General features: G+C 33.5%; 1 protein-coding gene across 13 annotated transcripts; it reads right to left on the reverse strand.

Moving 5' to 3' along the window:
• Positions 1-1,206: 1,206 nt before the first annotated feature.
• LOC114296405 (ubiquitin-conjugating enzyme E2 2) lies at positions 1,207-12,692 on the reverse strand. 13 transcript variants are annotated; one of them, XM_082922715.1, is made up of 12 exons: positions 12,290-12,689; positions 11,877-12,063; positions 10,337-10,455; positions 9,578-9,713; positions 8,490-8,705; positions 5,872-6,042; positions 4,717-5,586; positions 4,205-4,338; positions 4,071-4,096; positions 3,330-3,419; positions 2,712-2,800; positions 1,207-1,707 (listed from the first exon to the last, which is right to left on the reverse strand). In XM_082922715.1, the coding sequence occupies exons 1-6, from the start codon at positions 12,653-12,655 to the stop codon at positions 6,026-6,028; spliced, it is 1,041 nt and encodes a 346-aa protein (XP_082778841.1). In that variant the 5' UTR covers positions 12,656-12,689; the 3' UTR covers positions 1,207-1,707; positions 2,712-2,800; positions 3,330-3,419; positions 4,071-4,096; positions 4,205-4,338; positions 4,717-5,586; positions 5,872-6,025. The 13 variants fall into 13 exon arrangements, with proteins under 13 accessions (XP_082778841.1, XP_082778839.1, XP_082778837.1 ...); XM_082922713.1 differs by lacking the exon at positions 5,872-6,042 and having other exon boundaries at positions 4,717-4,859; positions 12,290-12,691; XM_082922711.1 differs by having other exon boundaries at positions 4,717-6,978; positions 12,290-12,681.
• Between the last annotated feature and the right edge of the window lie 4,919 nt (positions 12,693-17,611).

Below are 17,611 nucleotides of genomic sequence, written 5' to 3' on the forward strand. Positions count from 1 at the left end.
TGGTAAAGTACTTTTAACTTTTAATTTCTGATTATAAATTTATAATTTATAATAAATTATACTAAATAGTCCCAAGGTATAGCGAAAGAGAATTCAATTACCTTTCCATGTGGGATCGTAGGATGTGTTAGGTACACAACATTGATATATCCACCGACAACTTAAAGTCAATTGCATGAACCAAATATCCAGGCTGTAAGAAGTTGAGCTTTCACTATTCATTCATACAATAAGGTTGCAATATACCAGCCAAAACTAAACAAAGCCTTAATAAAATAGGATTCCCCATCAAGAGCAATCGACAGTATAGCTAGGACATTTAAATAATGTAATCCACCAGCTGGTGTGACCAAAGGACAAAACAAATTTGAACTAAATTCCTAGACAACAAATCTCTGGTAATGTTTAGTCCAGTGAATAAAAGTCAAGCGAATGATCATTCTATCATGATAGTTATTTTTATGTCGGTTCACTAAAAGTTATAAAATGCAATCATTCCATATGAAAAGGCCTTAAAAAAAAACCATTTCATGTCCATTCCAACAAATTAAACACTACTTTATAATTTCGATCCTCAATTTGCTTCTACTTGCACAAAACCAGTCATAAAATTGTGAAACCTACAAAAAAGTAACCATACACCTCATACAAGAGGATTGTGTCCAGTTCGATAATTAATTTTTGCATTCCTAAACTTTTAGTGAAGAAGATATGGCCATTGCCATCATGATTTCATGAAGCTTCATACCAATTCTACATGTTTACAAGTGCATCTAGAAGTAGAAGAGTTCATTATCACCAATTCATAAGCAATGGGAGAGCTTTGAGAAATTCTGGAATGTGAACCAGCAAAATTAAGAGACCCAAGGCATCATTTCACTCTAGTATTGGATACTGAACGACAAAAAACACAAGTGGCCCCTAACAGTCATAAATAGCCCATTTGTGCAGAGCTATATTTTTGTTTGGCTTTTTATTTATTTTTGGTCACATCACCTCTCAACTTTTCTGCATATCTTTTCGTAAAAATCAAAAAGTGCAGTTATTTAAATCATTCCAAACAACCCAAGGGGAGGTCCAATGGTGACCTGCTAATCACTAATTTCTGTGTTGGAAAACTAATAAAAAATTTGCCTGGTTATTACCTCAGGCATTTGCAATCACAAAACAATCAATCACAAACCTGAACACCTACTCAGTAAAGGATTAACCACAAAAAAGACCCAAAATATTTTTTATAAAAATTCAAGTGTTTCAAGGCCAATTTGATACAACAAATCACTATGTGCACAAACTCCATGATGCAACCAACAAAAACAGATTATAACGAGGTAGAGAAGATTTATGTCCCGAACATAAGAAACTATAACACAATACTTTCTATTACATTTGTAATTAATACAGCAATGATACACAAACACCAGAGAAAATCAGACCAGCCACCTACAACGAGGAAGATTAGTGATTTGAACCAGCTTAATTACGTCCTATAGCACCCAAAGCAAGAGAGATTTAGTCTTCTGTCCAGCTCTGCTCAACAATTTCACGCACCCTCCGGTTGTATTCACACTTGTTCTCACTAAACAACAATGCTGCTTCTGAATTTGCAGGTGAGTTTGCATTTGGATCAGAGAGCATTGACTGAAATGAGAAAAAGGGGAAACCTGCATTTGGGCTTGGGTTTGGGTTTGGATCACAGAGCAATGACTGCAATGAGAAAAATGGGAAAAATCAAAAAACATCATACCTGAACTAGTGACCAGTAGCTTTGTGGAATCAAAATATTCCTAGAAGTTATATCTATTTGGTATGGTGGAGTCATGCTTGCACAATTGACAAACTGCTGAGTTTATTGCATGCATTTGCCGGTTTTGCTCATTTATTTATTAGTAAAATGATTGCACAGTATGAATTTAATACACACCACGCATAAACACGTGCCCCAAGTTGTTATGTTATATCTATGAGCTTGTCAACAATTAATGAAAGGTTGGCCGCTATTTTGCCACACCAAATCCAAGGGATAGCATGCATGGAGTGGCTAACACGGGTTCAATTCTGCTACCTTATGAAAATTTGTTTAAAAAAGAAAAGTAAAAGTTCTGTTAAGGCCAAGTTTAGCTAACCTAAAAAAGTGCACTTATTTCATCTTTTTATCTTTTTTGGGTCACATCAATCAACATCTCCTCTCTACTTTTTCTACACATAATACAAAAAAAGTCAAAAAGTGCACTTATTTAGTCTTCCCAAACTTGGCCTAAATAAAGTGGATAGATGGGTATGCACAAACCAAACAACTTTATTTTGCTGCTCTCAAATATTTTTGTATTTCATTCTAGATTTCTCATATTTTATATTACCTACATAGAGGAAAGTGGAAACCATAAAGAAAAAAATAAATAGCACAAGAGCCAAAGGAGATATGTTTTCTGCTAGCATACTCTAAATTGGTTGCAGGCTTGACGCCCTTTTTTCTCAAAATCAACAAACACGAGTCTGTTATACTCCACCAAAAAACTGACAGAAAAAGTTCTTTTGAATAACTCTTTTTCAAGCAAATTAACTACAACAGCTTCAGTTTACCATTTCACTAATCATTCGAAACTAGTATCTTTAAATCAAAATCAAAGGGTGATTTTTTACTACGAGCAATATCATCTGACCATTCCTAGCAATAGATATTTTTGAACCATATATACACTCCATTGTACCTGGATACATGTCAGTATAGCAGCTATATCATATATTGGACTCCACTGATTTTGTAGAATATCCAGACAAATACTTCCATCTGCATAAACTGGTCCAAGCACAAAACAATAGTATGACCAACTAGCATAGGCATATATCGTAGTGACATTATGTTTCACCACATAAGAGAGGAAATCAAATATCAAGGAGCAATCAAAAGACACATAGAAAGCAGGATTCTGTGCAACAAGCTCCGGTGGATATGGCACGAAGTGTAATAGAAGCATGCAAACTAATAAACCCCAAAAAAGTAATAGAAACTTCTAAAGACAAGTATAAAGCAATGTTGGCAATCCTAAGAGGAGTAAACAGTATTGAAGTTAATATTAGTGGCAGAGCATGACTTCTGAGGATGCAGTGGATGTGGCACAACTAAAGTAGCTGCAACATTTTTACAGCGAACCATTTAACTCCTATTGTTAAAAAGGGAAGATAAAGATGCAGATCCAAACCATACACATTGAACACATTCAAAATCACTACTGAAAGCAGAGGCCAAAATATTAACTGTTGGTCGGTCTTAAATAAGAATCTTTAAAAAAAAAAACCAAGACGATGTAGTTCAAAGCCCAACTTACTGTTTGGATGGAACATTCGTGAAATAAACCTCACTATTGGTGGCTTGTTTGGATAATCCTCTGTAAACTGCAGCGTCAACTTAAATGTACCTGAAAGCTTAAAGTACCATATAACGTAGCAGGTGCTATCACATATTGGGGGGAAAAAAACTGCACTTATTTTAAAACATTTTTTTTCCAAAGATGAAATGTAGAGAGTATACAGAAGAATAGAATCAGTAAACGTCCTAGATGATCTGATGTCAAAGAGCTGCAGGGATTTCAGAATAACTTAAGACAGCGGAATCAAATTCAGACGAAAGGTATCAGATTAGCAAGCAAACGCCAGTGCTGAATTTCGTTACAATAGTAAAAGGCACTGCCTTTTGGAACAGGCCATGTCGTTTTGGTGCAGGATACAAACCACTAGACATTATTTGTGGGAAAAATAGTTTTATGTATTATGTTCAGCCAAAACAATTTGATGGAAAACCACGAGTGGAACTAATTTGATTTTGCACCAACGTCCACTCAATAAAATATATAACTTAAACCGCATAGAACCATGTAATAATCATTCACAATGCATTCAAAACTTGTGTGTGTGATAGATTAAACTATAACTAGACGACGGGTGTAATTTGGTGTCATTGAGCAAAGTGCATAGATATTTCTCTAGAACATGTACTAAACAAATTAACTTATATCATATCGACAAAAATAGCATCATCGCTGAAAATATAAGTGCAAGAATTTGCTCACCTCCGTCCCAAGGAGTGTCGTCGGGACTGCAATGCAAGACAGACAAAAAAGAAATGAGAGGTCTTTCTGATTCAAAAATTATATAAAAATAAATGAAAATATCTATGGGAATTTAATTTCATCCATAGGCATACCCAAATATAACACCATGCCAAAGCATTATATTGTTGTCATAGGGAGCGCCGCTAATACCAGCAGGAGGGTCATGATGCAACCTCTTGAAATCCCTCATCAACCTTTTCTTGGCCGGAGTCAACATCCTCACCACCTAATACCCAATCAAAACAAATCAAATCAAATCAAATCAAAGTCAATAATTCTTCTAGCTCCCATAATAAGCTAGTGGAGATATCTGGACATAGATTAACACTATGTTTGGATATTTAGGAGATTAAAAAATAAAATAAAATAAAATAAAATCTTGTTTGGTTAAGTTGGAATCTTGTTTGACTAGACTACTTAATACCAAAATAACTTTTAATACAATCCCGCCCACACAGAGAAAACCCTGGATCGCCAGTGAAAAAACTATATATAATATTCCAACTGTTGCTTCACTGGGCTTAGAATTCGTAAGCTTTTATGTGTATAATAAATATACAAATTTAGAGAGAGAGAGAGAGAGAGAGAGAGAGAGAGAGATTACTGAGAAGCAGAAGTGGAAGTGGCAAGAAAGTTTTCAGAATGAATTGGATTGGCTGAGATGAGGCGTGGTCTACAATTGTCTGCTTCAGAGTCTTCTTCACTGTACCCGCGTCTGAAGTCTTTTCGCTGTGTCCGCGTTTCGAACTAATGAAATGAAATTTATTGCTTGAAATGTCAGCTGTTGACTTAAGGCGTGTGCTTGACTCGCATAATCATGTAGTCGTAGCACGTATAATTCAAGTCCGGATTAAGATTTTTTTTTTTTTTTTTCTCTCTATAAATATTAGAGAGTTCAAAAAAGATTGGGACACAAAATTTAAGGCCTCTTTTGCGACTTGAATTTTTTTTATTAAAATAACTATAAAAAAAATTAAATATTTTATTTTTAAAAAAATATACATCTTCATAATTAATAATTTTTTATACAATTAAAAAATCGTCTCTAGTTTGTAGGCCTTTGATTTTAAAATGATAACTTTCCGTTTAATTAGATCATTTTGTTTACTTTTTAGGAGGGAATGGAAGTTAAGATAAAGAAAAATGCAAAAACATGAAAATTATTTTTTAATTACTATAACTCTAATTAATTAAGATTAAAATTTATGAACGAAATCACATTTTAAAAACAGAACATCTTAGTTGTCAATAAATGTCATCACTGTATTTTTCGTAACAAGACCAAAAATTTTTGTACAAAATTATTAGTGGTATTTTTAAAATTTTATCGTTAAAAACAAATGCTCAATTTTTTATATTTTGTCCGTCCTCTAGTCCTTTATCTCTTCCCCTGCGTGCAACTGGTTTGCAAACAAAACACTGTACCACACCGCCCCCATTATGTGCAAATATTGAGGCCCATGGAAAGAGACATCTGGTTGCAAAACATCAAACGTTAGGGCAGATCTGTTCCAAAACCAGAGGATCCTAAAACTTCTCTCTATTTTCACTCGATAGTGCCTTGGATTATGTGAATTGGGACAAGGAAACACAACTTAGGACAAAAAATCCTCAACCCATGCCACTTATATGGTCTCTCAAGCAACTGCAACAGAGTTTGACAGACAAGAGAGAAGCATGTCCACGCGTCTACGGAAGGACGGGCAGAGGTACGCGCACAAATTATATAAGTCTCCATACAGAGGTTTGGAACCCTTACACACTAAGATCTCTTGGTCATCAGAGCTCTCTCTCTCTTTGGTTATCAGATTTCTTTGGTCTTCTCTGTCTAAAATTGTGCTAACTTGACCATTGAAGGAGTATTCTGGCCACCATCAGCCGGATAGCTCACCGTCGTCGTGTTCTCAGGTTACTCAAAATGAAGCAAAACCTGAACACGAAGAGTACGAAAGACAACAAGTATTTACTCCCCGTACAACTATCATATCAAAATTTGATAAAAGTAACAATTAAATAACCCATCCTTTGCTGCCAAATATGTAAGGTAAGCATGTCCAAACAACTACTTAATTTGAATTTAAAGGTCCCGTTTATTTTCAAAAATAGAATGGAAAAAATTCATAGTGAGAGAATTAATAGTGAAGAGATTGTTAGTGAGAGGATTAATAATGAGGAATTGTTAAATTATTTTTATATAAAATAATAAAGCAAATAAAAAAAAATAAAAAAAATTAAACATTAATATTTTTTTAAAAAATTCAATATATAAAAAATAAAAAATTTCTAATCCCCTAACTATTTTTCTAATACCATCTCTATCTCCTCCTTACCAATCCCCCTTCCAAGGAAACTACTAACACCAAGGGATTAATAGTCCTCTCCCCATCTCTCAAAACAAATACCCCATTAGTATACCAAGGAATTAGTAATCTCAAACCTCTCCCGATAACCCCAAACAAACAGAATCAAAAGGTGAAAATAACAGAACAAGAAGAAGTATAAAGATAGGTAATTCTCAAGACAAATGTGCACTATTTAGCTTTTTGGTCAATGCAATTTCAAACTACTTTCGGTGCACTCCGACCAATCATCTATTTTCTTTTCATTCTATCAGATTATTTACATATAAAACTAATTCAACAGGGGAAAAAAAAAGAAAAAAAGAAAAAAAGCACAAGGAAAAGCAGAGGACAACATGGAACAATGGGGTGAAAGATGAGAAGTATGATGTTGATGTATCAGTTGTCCACAATCTTAGGGCCGCTATACATTCCTCCAACTACAGTCAAGTCCTCGGGATTCTCCTCCCTCTCTTGAAGCCAGGCATATCGTTCTCTCTCCTCCTCCGGCACCGACACTCCATCCACTGAGAGAGAAAGAGTGTTTGTTTGGACAAAATTGAACAATCAGGATTTCATGCCAATACTAAGAAGAAATTATAAAGAATTGTTTGAAATAAAAATGGAGTAGCAATTCCAAATCATCTATGAATTAAAACACCCAAAGTAATCAAAAAAAGAGTAGTAGAAACCTATGAAGCACAAATACTTCACAAGGGAAGACGTTTTTGTATCGAATCCATATTGGATACTGATACTCCTTGGATACTTACGGATATGTATCAGATACTTATTAAAAGTATCAGATACTTCTTAATTAATTTTTCATTAATTTTGGAGTATCGAATGCTCCAAGTCACATATTATCGGATATTTCTTAATCAATTTTGAAGTATCAAATGCTCCAAATCACATATTACTCCTTTTATGAAATTAGAATTGTATCATTTCTTACATAACATCATAATATGATATAATTGCGATGATAAATAGAATATTTTTATAATACTTTGCTTAATTTTTTTATAAAAATAACATAGTAAGCTAAAGTAATAAAATTCATCAAATTGACATATCTTCATTGTATTATGCATGTTTCCTATAATTACATAGAAGTAAGGATTAATAAAGATAATATAACAAAGATAATATAACAATAGTAAAATTAAATATCACTAAATAAATAAACAAATAAACTTGCATAGAATATTTTTTGACTAGTGCAAAAGCAAAAGGAAAAAGCATAAGATTAAGTTGTGGATTGTTTTGATATTATAATATCAACATATTAGACTTGATATTGAAATGAAATATTTACAAAACCTATTGAAAATTTAAAAACTAAACTAGCTATTGCCTTAAATTAATACATAATTCTTAAAGATTAATATTTTGTATCATAAAATTACTGTGATTTCTCAACATTTTTGAACTTACGTGTAACTCACTGCTAATAATTTTTTTTTATTTTTATTTTTTACAAACGTATTCTAACCGTACTCGTATCCTACTTTTTTAAATTTTGTTGTATTGTCGTATCTGTAATGTATTGCATCCGTGCCTCATATCCGTATAAATTACTTTAAAGGGTTCCTATTTCCTATTTTCGTGTCTTATTTCTCTATTGATTCTCTTCTAGATAATGATCCAGGCAGCCTATAGGAGTTGGGTTTTTTAATTTTTTGTTTTTGGGTTTTTATTGTTTTAATATTTTCTATACTCTATAGAGAATGATCTAAGCCGCCTACAGCAGTTGGGTTTTCTATTTTTTGATTCCGGGTCTTCTTTTTCTTTTCCTTTTTCTTTTGATACTCTTCCAGATAATGATATAAGCAGGCCAACAAAGGTTGGAATTTTTATTTATTTTGTTAATTTCAGGTCTTTTTCTTTTGATTCTCTTCTAGAAAATGATCAGCCTATAAAGGTTGGTGTTCTTTTTTGCCCTCTTATTTTCTTCTAAAAATTTAAGGTTTCTCGTAAAAAGCAATACCAAAATGTCAAGACAAAACTATGGGGAAAAATAAAGCAGAAATTGTACCTGAGAAACTAGAAAATGGGAAGTCAAGGTAGTATGCACAGTGCCTTCCTTCAGGATCACAGTATGGCGGGCCCAAAACATCTAGCACGGCGCAAGGTGTCAATGCAGTAAAGCAGTGCATATTGCCCCCATCAGCTGGATAAAGGATAGAAGTGTTGGGAGCGGTAAAGTCAGAGTTGACCTGGACTTTCGCCAACCGTACTCCGGGGGGATTGGCTGTATTTGTTGACAAAACTTGCTATCAACACTCAAATATTTCTAAAGTAATAGGAGTAAAAAGAAGAAAGAAAGAAAATAAAAGAAATTAAAAAAAAACCCCATAAATGATGCATATGAAAATGAAGGATTTAACTTTACAATGATGGGGCTCTCGTATAGCATATAATGTCCATCATATGACCTGTTTGGTGTAGCTTTTCTTGAGCATAATCGTCAAGTGGTGTAGTTTTTCTTAAGCATAATCATAAAGTAAAAATTAAAAGCACCATTTCCCGAGCTTGCAAACAATTAGCTTGTTTAATTTATTTCTAATAAATTATATGCAGAAGTCACACCAAATAACAAACTCACAAAATAAAAATAAATAATAAGGGAAGTTATATGCCGGGTCTATAAAGTGCATCAAACTGCCCCTTGATTAATTAGGCATAGTGGCATGGGTGGAGCAGTCGTTTCAAAATATCCTTTATTACAATACTATTAAATGAATATTTTCCCTTTTTTTCTCTGGGAAAATTTAGTGCCTAAGATTAGAATCTCACAGCACATTCATCCAAATCATAATCTTTATGATTGCTCACAAATCATAAATTAAGTGATTCATCAAGTGGATTCACTAGAAATGGCAAACTATACTAATGAAAACTATCCTTCTTACTGTTAGGTTGTGGAATGATGAACACTCGGGCAAAACTAACTTTAAACTTTTGCTTCTAATCAAAATCAAACAACTATCACCAACATAAACAAAAACTAACTTTAAAGACGCTTATTTGTCCACAAGCGTGAGATGAAGGTATAAATTGCTCCCATATTCCAAAAGCACAGCAAGTATACTATACACATAGCAAAGACCTAAACAAACTTACCGTCGGAAGTGACATCGACTGCCCAGTCATATGATTTGATGTGCATGGTTCCGAAGAGAAGCTTGCTGAACACCGTCATTCCAGGATGGTTATGGAGCGGAAGCACAGCTGATGGTGGCAAGCAGAAGATCCCAATCTGCAATGACCAATTTAGTGAGGACTCAAAGAGGTAAAGATAGCAACAATCAGAATTGTATGAGTCAACTTCAATGCACAAGGTTGTGCCACAGTCTCATTCTGTATGTAGAGAGACTATTTCCATGGTTTAAAAACATAGCATCAGGTTGCAAATTGCAATATAGCAATCTTACCGCTGCACCAAAGCAAAACCACTTTTTTCTCCCCTCTTTCCCCCACACCTCACACAATCCAAAATCAAAGTAAATCCCATACTGATGACGAAGAAGAAGAAAATTACAAGTTTCTCCAATGCAAAATTACGAGATGGGTAATCAAAGATACTCAAGAAAATGCAAAATTACGATCTGGGTACTGAAGAAAGATCAGAAAAACACCCTAAGAAGATGCCAAACCGAATACTGAAAGAGGTTTTGGCAACAATCAGAACTGTACAAGTCAACTACCCTAGTCTCTCCCAAAAAGGCAGTCTCAATGCACAAGGTTGCAATGTAGCAATCTATCTTATCATTGCACCAAAACAACACACTTTTCTCCCCTCTTTCCCCCACACCCAAACAAACAAACAAACACTTTTCTACTGACGAGGAAGAAGAAGAAATGAACTCAAAGTGCACATACCGAGAACTTGTCACATTCATGGAGGTGTAAATATGTTATTCTTGGAAGCTGATCAGTAGTTGTCCTCCCGAAACATGACATATTTGGGCTCAGGCCAACATCCCGTTCAGTCATGCCATCTACACGTAGTAAGCAAGTTATTTAGCACACAAATGACAAAACAAAAGGAAAAGGGTGAGCAGAAATAGAACCCACAAGAAAGGAGTCAAACTAGTAGGATAAGAAAATACAAAAGGCAAGAACACGTAAAATCTACTCTTTTGCCAATTTTTTTAGAAGTGTTTGAAGAAAATGAACTTCCAGATTTAATTAATCTAGTTGCAATCATGCCCCATCAATCTATGAAACATTTGCTACGCATTTTTGGAAGCATAATGGGTTAACTGATAGCCAAAAGGCGGATAAAATAGTATGGAAATGGCATCAAAATGAAAATGCAAGTCCAAAATACAGGGAGTTCAAGCCATAATAAAAAACAATGGCATACAAATTATAGGTTCAGCCTTATTTCCAGCACACGGAATCCTCTGTCCCAAACACTCAAGAGTCGAGATAGTCAAGCTTTGTGTGCTTCAAGATTTTTAAGATTCTGAGATGATTCAATAACTAAGTGTTTTGAGAGAGTGATTGATAAATTTGAGAACAAAAGATCTTTGATTGAAGAGAAAGAAAGCCAACCAATCACTAACTAAGTTAAAAGTAAAAAAGTGATATAATGTCAGTTTAACTGATTAACAAGTGTAAGGATTGAAATGATAGAGCCACATTGTTTGTAACAAAACTATCCAAATAAAACCACACAGTAGTTGTGAGATGGAAACAAAATCCAAAACCGGACAAAGCCTAGTAAAGAGGCAAACCCCACCAAAATTCAGTGAACATTTCGCACAAAATCAAAAAGAACCAAAACAAGGAAAAACGTGTGAGGGTTTCTCACAAGAAAACAAAAAAGTTGCTGGCTTGCCACTCAAAATTATAGCTGACAAACAACAAGCAGCCAATTGGCCATAGTCAAGTTTGAGAAACAGTCAATTGTGTAAAAACAAACCTCGAAGTCTCACCGAAAAAATAAAAAGCAAGCCTCAATTTACAACAATGCTAGAAATACAGAATCCGAACCGTACACACAGAAAACACATAGATGAACAAGATTTAACTTCCCAAAAATTCCATCCATCCCATTTATTTTTGTGTTTGTTTTCTCTATTCATTTTGCTCAATTAGATCACCAAGACAAATGTTAACCCAGTGAATGAAGTGCTCTTACCAAGTGTAATTTTCGATCTTACTATTGTAAGATCCATTGAATAATTAATAAAAATACTAATAACAATCACCATTGAAACTTGTCACTGATGGGGCCCAATTCACTCCTTAAGGCAATCCAATTTTCATGTTTAGTGACCAATCCATATCAAGATAACCACATTTTTAACAATTTTGATCAAATCACCACTGTCTAAAACTAGAGTAACAGGGCAATGACATACACACATACAAAACAAAACAAAACAAAAAAAAAAATTGATAAAAACCATACCCAACACTGATTTCAGCCGTTGGATATCATCGGCAGGAGGGATAATGTCGGGCCCACCAGTAGCAAACACTTCCTTACATATATCATATAGCTTCTGCACCTGAGACATTTTCCTCTGCCGTCTACGGCTCTTCCTCGACTTGCTATTCTTCGTCTCGCTAGCCAATTCCAAACACTCCTTACCTTTCTGATTAATCAGAGTTCTCTCAATCCCCATTCAATCTCAACAAATTCAATTTCGAGACCCAGAAGACCCCCCAACAAAGATCAATTTTTTCTTTTTTTTTTTTTTGAAAAAAACAGAGACAACAGATAGGATAGAAATTGAAGGAAATTGCGAGATGGGTAATTCAAAAAAATCAAGAAAACACAAAATTACGATCTGGGTAACCAAAGAAAGATCAGAAAAATACCAGAACAGAGGACAGGAGCAGGGTGGAGAGAGAGAAACTGATAAACATGGATGAGGAATTGATGATGCTATTTCTATATATATGTATGTGTATGTGTGTGTATGTGTTAGGTAACTGTACTAAAATACTGTAATAGTAGTTTTTGATGATGTTGAGGTGAGAAAGAAAGAGAGAGATGTGAAGTTTTGCATCTCTCTGTTGATGAAGGTGATGGGAAGAGGAGGGTAGAATAGAAGTAATAGGGGTGGGGATGGGGATGGGGGGTTTAAAAGGGAGACAGAGGCTAGGGTTAGCTGATAGAGAAGTACAGTTTGTTTTTTCAACAGAGGAGGAGAGAGGAGAGAGAAGAGGAAAACCATGGGCCATGTTTTCGATTTCCTATGGGCTGTTCCAAACAGCGGATTTTTATCCATACCTCAAATTCTCGCTCTCACCCCCGCTTTTAGATTTATTTTCTGATACTTTGCCCTCATTTTGGCAGCTTTGACACCTTCTTGTGACAACTAGAATGCATTTAGATATCGGGAAAATGTTTAGATATCAGAAAAATGTTAGAGGTTTTAAATATTTTATTAATATTTTTATTAAATATTTTATATGTGTCATGTAGGTTTTATGTGGGTTTAACATTAATGAGATATTTGATAAAATGTTTAATAGTATTTTTGTGATGTCTAATATTTTTATTCAAATATATTATATAATTAAAAAAAAATTATTTATAAGTATTATTACGGAGACTTATACTACATATGGTCTTACTAAAAAATTTAAATTCTTACAAGTCCTGTGAGAAATTTGTTGACACATTTACCCTCAATATTAATTGTTAATATCATAAATAAAAGTAAAACCACATATAGGAAATTGAATGTTACCATAGATTATATCTATATAAACGTAACGTAACGTGACACCTACGTGAATGTTACCACAGATCATATCTATATAAACGTAACGTAACGTGACACCTATATAAACGTAATGTGACACTTATAATCTATGGTAACATACAATTTCCTATATTGGAAATTACATGTTACCATAGATCATATCTATATAAACGTAACGTAACGTGACACCTACATAAACGTAACGTAACGTAACACCAACATAAACCAGCAACATTTTCACATTCAATTTTAAAAAATAAAAACTCATTAAGTTTGCGAAATGTAACGTGACACGTTACGTTATGTTTATGTAGGTGTCACGTTACGTTACGTTTATGTAAGTATCACGTCACGTTGCGTTTATGTAGGATCTTATGGAATACATTCATATCTAAATAGGACTTGAGACTCTATAAAAAAATTACACAGGACTTAACCTACCATAAGTGTATGAAAAAAAAGACTTATAAATAAATCTTTCGAAAAAAAACGATTTTAATTACACCTTGACCATTGGGGATTGAGAAATTTTGGATTTGGCTACTGTGTATTACAAAAATCTTTTTGTTGTGATTCTATTTTCCCTTTTTTTTTTTTTTTTGTAGGAAAAACTAGGAACTCTATCAAATAATTTAACAAGAGCCTCCGTTTGGAAAGTGGGTTGGTTTTTTGACTTTTTGGTTTTTTCGGCTATTTTAGCATGGACTAAAAAGTTTGATTTAGGAAGAATTTTTTGACTTTTTTTGTGAGAGAAGAGTATAATAATTATGGGTTAGATGTGATATTTTGTTTGTTGTGGCTAAAATAGCCCATTTTGTCTTTTATGGCTATTTTAGCCACAAACCAACTTATCAAACAACACCAGAGTATCATTATTTATTCACAATAAAAAATATATATTCTTTTTGTTTGGTTTTGAATTTTCAAAAAAAAAAATTTTAATTTTTAATATGTATTTTTTTATATTTTAGTTTTTTTTATTATATAGACATACCTAATCTAGATGTATTTAAAAAGCAAAATATTTATGAAGAAATCTTTAAAAAAATCAATAAATGAAAAAAATACAAAAATATATTGAATTTTTATATTTTTAATATTTAGTGAACTTTATTAAAAAAATTCACAAATTTTTATATTTTCTAAGTGTACCTAAATAGTGGATCTAAATTTTTTTTAAATAATATTTAAAAATTTCACTAAAAATATAAAATATGGATTAAAAATTCAAAATTTGTTTTGAAAACTCCAAAACCAAACAAAAGTTATTCAGTGTATTTGATTTGAGTTTTTTGAATTAACTTTTTTGAAAATTGAGTTTTTTGATTTTCGTATTTTTTTTATTTTTAGTGAATATTTTTAAAATTTTAAACATTTTTTTTTACTTTTTTAGATGCACCTTACTTAGATATCTCTAAAAAGCAAAAAAATTATGAAAAAATATTTTTAAAAATTAATAAATACATAAAAATATAAAAAATATATTGAATTCTCGTATTTTTTTTGTATTTTTGGTATTTAGTGAATTTTTAAAAGGTTTTTTTCAATTTTTTTTTTTTACTTTTTAGGTATATGTGTGTCAGGTATGTTTAAAAATTAAAAAAATTGCTCAAAATATTTAAAAAAATCAGTAAAAATAAAAAAATACGAAAAATAAAAAAATAATTTTTTTTAAAAAGTATTTTTAAAAAATGATAACCAAACATAGTGATTATTTTTCATCCATTCCAAAAGAAAATAGTTTTAAATCCCAGGTTACGATGGAACCGCGAGTACTCCAATCAAATTATATTTTTAAAATACTCACCTACTATTCTATTACTTTTTACTTATTTATTTTTCCTTTTAACCTATACACAAATATATATATATATATATATATACACACCTTGATATGTATGTATACTCTCTATTTTTTAGAATTTTGACAGCTTCTTTCAAATAGCTGCTATATAATCTCTTTTGGTTTTCGCAGTCATTGTTAAGGTGGAGGTTTGTTAAATTATTATTTATATTTATAGTCATTATTAATAAGACATGTTTGATTGTTATCCCAAAATATATATATATATATATATTTATGTCAACAAGTTTATTGAAAATTTGCAAAATGTAAATCGCAAAACCGATTCACATTCATCTATCAATCCACCAATTCGACAGACAGTTGCAAATTAGACGTTCCCAGGTCGTAACCTAACCGTGAGCACTCCTAGTCAATAATGTACACAAATTTATTAGTGATAATTTAAGTGTTTCTAAGAGTATCTCTATCAAATAAAAAAATTATTATACACAATGTAAGTAAATTTTGAACCCAAGATTTTGGGTTTCATTAAAAACATACTCATCACTTAAGTAATTTATATATTTGTTGGCTATATATTTTGTACAAACCAATTACAATTCGACGCATGGCAGAATAAGGGTAATACAGGAAGGCTAGTCAAGTCTTCGATCATGATCGTACACGTGACAGTTAGTATTGGTTATTACGAGATTTGAGTAGCAGTGGATCAACAAAGATAGGCAAGGTGATGTGGCTTCAACGGTCACTCACATTTAAATTCAAATTTATGAGAGAAGTCTAACTGTAACTGATGGCATATTGGGCTAATTACAAGGCAACATGATCAGCGATCATGGAGGAGCAGTTCGACGGTTGGAAATGCAGTTCGATAGTTATCCTTGAAAAGTATAAATAGCAGAGAAGGCCCCAGAAAAGGTCCCAGACTCAGATCCAAAAAACTAGTCTTATTATACTTATTTTCCTTTCCAGTTTTACATTTCCAGTCTTACATTTCCTGTTCTTTACATTCCTGTACTTTAAATTCTTGTACTGCACTTCGTTCATAGGAGTAGTTTCAGGTAGTAAATTGTCGCTGTAAACCTCTACGAGGCTGAGTTTGGATCATTGTAAGTTTTTCATTTTAATGAAATGCTTCAATTGTTCTTCATTTAATTGTTATCTTGTTTAATTCTCATAAATCAAGCTACCAGTAAAAGTCTTCTTCATTGAGACTGAAAGAACTAAAACACAATCGTCTGATAATTGGTTGGCAATTAATTTTCTGTAAGGACTAATTGATCCTTGCTGGTACGCTCGCAATTACAAAAATAACCTTCGAAAGTCAAAAAACCAACATATATTTTTTGGCATGCCCGGTGAGACAAATTAAATGGCTAGACGTAGGAGACAAGGGGAAAATGAACGCTTGGAAGAAGGCGTGGAAGGAGAGGTAGAGATACCTAATCCAGAGGATAATGTGATAACACATCCTGTGGAAACTCCCATTTTATCAGAACCTATGGTCGAACAGACCAGCACTTCAGAACAAGTACCACATGTTCGTAATATTGGACGAGACCAAGGAATTGGACCATCCACTGTTCCATCGACTCAGCCAATAAATCCATGGGGTGGCCTAGTAGATGCCATGGGACAGTAGTTAATAAACACGATGGAAATGTGGGCAACATCCTTTTTGGATCGAATGAATAACCACCAAACAACAAACGCAAGACACATGGGCAAAGTTTTAAATATCCCTCAGTAAAGATTGGCTAGAGATAAACAACCTATGCAAGTTAATGGACATTCTAATGGTCAAACTAGTAATCAGAACTATGAAAGACCATCACCTCAGTCTTAGTACGAACTTATTCCGAGGCCTATAGCAGGTCAAAATGCCTCAGTACTTAACAGTGAAGCCATGCAATTTGGTGGATCTGACCCAGTAAAATGGCATAAGAATGGTTCTAAATCCCATGTTTGAAGCCATACCTGGCACAAGGGGTTTCACTAATCCCTTATTCCTACAAATGGAAGAGACACAACACCAGTTCCAGCACCTTTCGCAAGTCCTTTCGCAGGACAAGCTCAAAGGGGTTACCCACACCCCCAACAGCAACCTGTACCACAAGGACAACCAGTCCCAAATATACCACCTTATGGACCAAGAGGACTACAGACACAAGTTTGTCTACCAAATCCTGTGTTTGCCCCTCCAATAGTGGTTCAGCAGGCACAAAATATGGTCCCTAGGGACCAAATTGCTAACATTGTTAGAGAAATGTGTGGACCAATGGCTCGGGGTGTCCAGACTCCAGTGTACAGGAAACCATACCCAGAATGGGTGGATAGGATACATGAATACCCAAGAGGTTTCAGGATACCAGACTTTGCCCTTTTTTATGGGAATGGAAACCAATCAACAGTGGAGCATGTTGTTAGGTTTGCTGCTCAATGTTGTGAATTTACTAATAATGACTATATGAAGTTAAGGTTATTTCCAAATTCCCTAATTGGGGGAGCATTTGTATGGTATATTAACCTTACGCTTGGCTCTATCCAAACTTGGCAACAAATGGAAGAGGCATTTCATGCCCAATTCTTCCAATTGGAGCCAGAGGTTTCCATGGCAGACTT

The sequence above is a fragment of the Camellia sinensis genome, chromosome 4 (genome assembly GCF_055761805.1).
Source record: "Camellia sinensis isolate YWXY chromosome 4, ASM5576180v1, whole genome shotgun sequence".
In the NCBI taxonomy this organism is placed as follows: Eukaryota; Viridiplantae; Streptophyta; class Magnoliopsida; order Ericales; family Theaceae; genus Camellia; species Camellia sinensis.

Coding starts and splice junctions, on each gene's coding strand:
- LOC114296405 (XM_082922711.1), bottom strand. CDS start 12,655: ATGGCCCATGGTTTTCCTCTTCTCTCTCCTCTCTCCTCCTCTGTTGAA. Junction 9,714..10,336: donor ATGAATGTGACAAGTTCTCG/GTATGTGCACTT, acceptor TGGTCATTGCAG/ATTGGGATCTTCTGCTTGCC. Junction 8,706..9,577: donor AGTCGATGTCACTTCCGACG/GTAAGTTTGTTT, acceptor CAACAAATACAG/CCAATCCCCCCGGAGTACGG.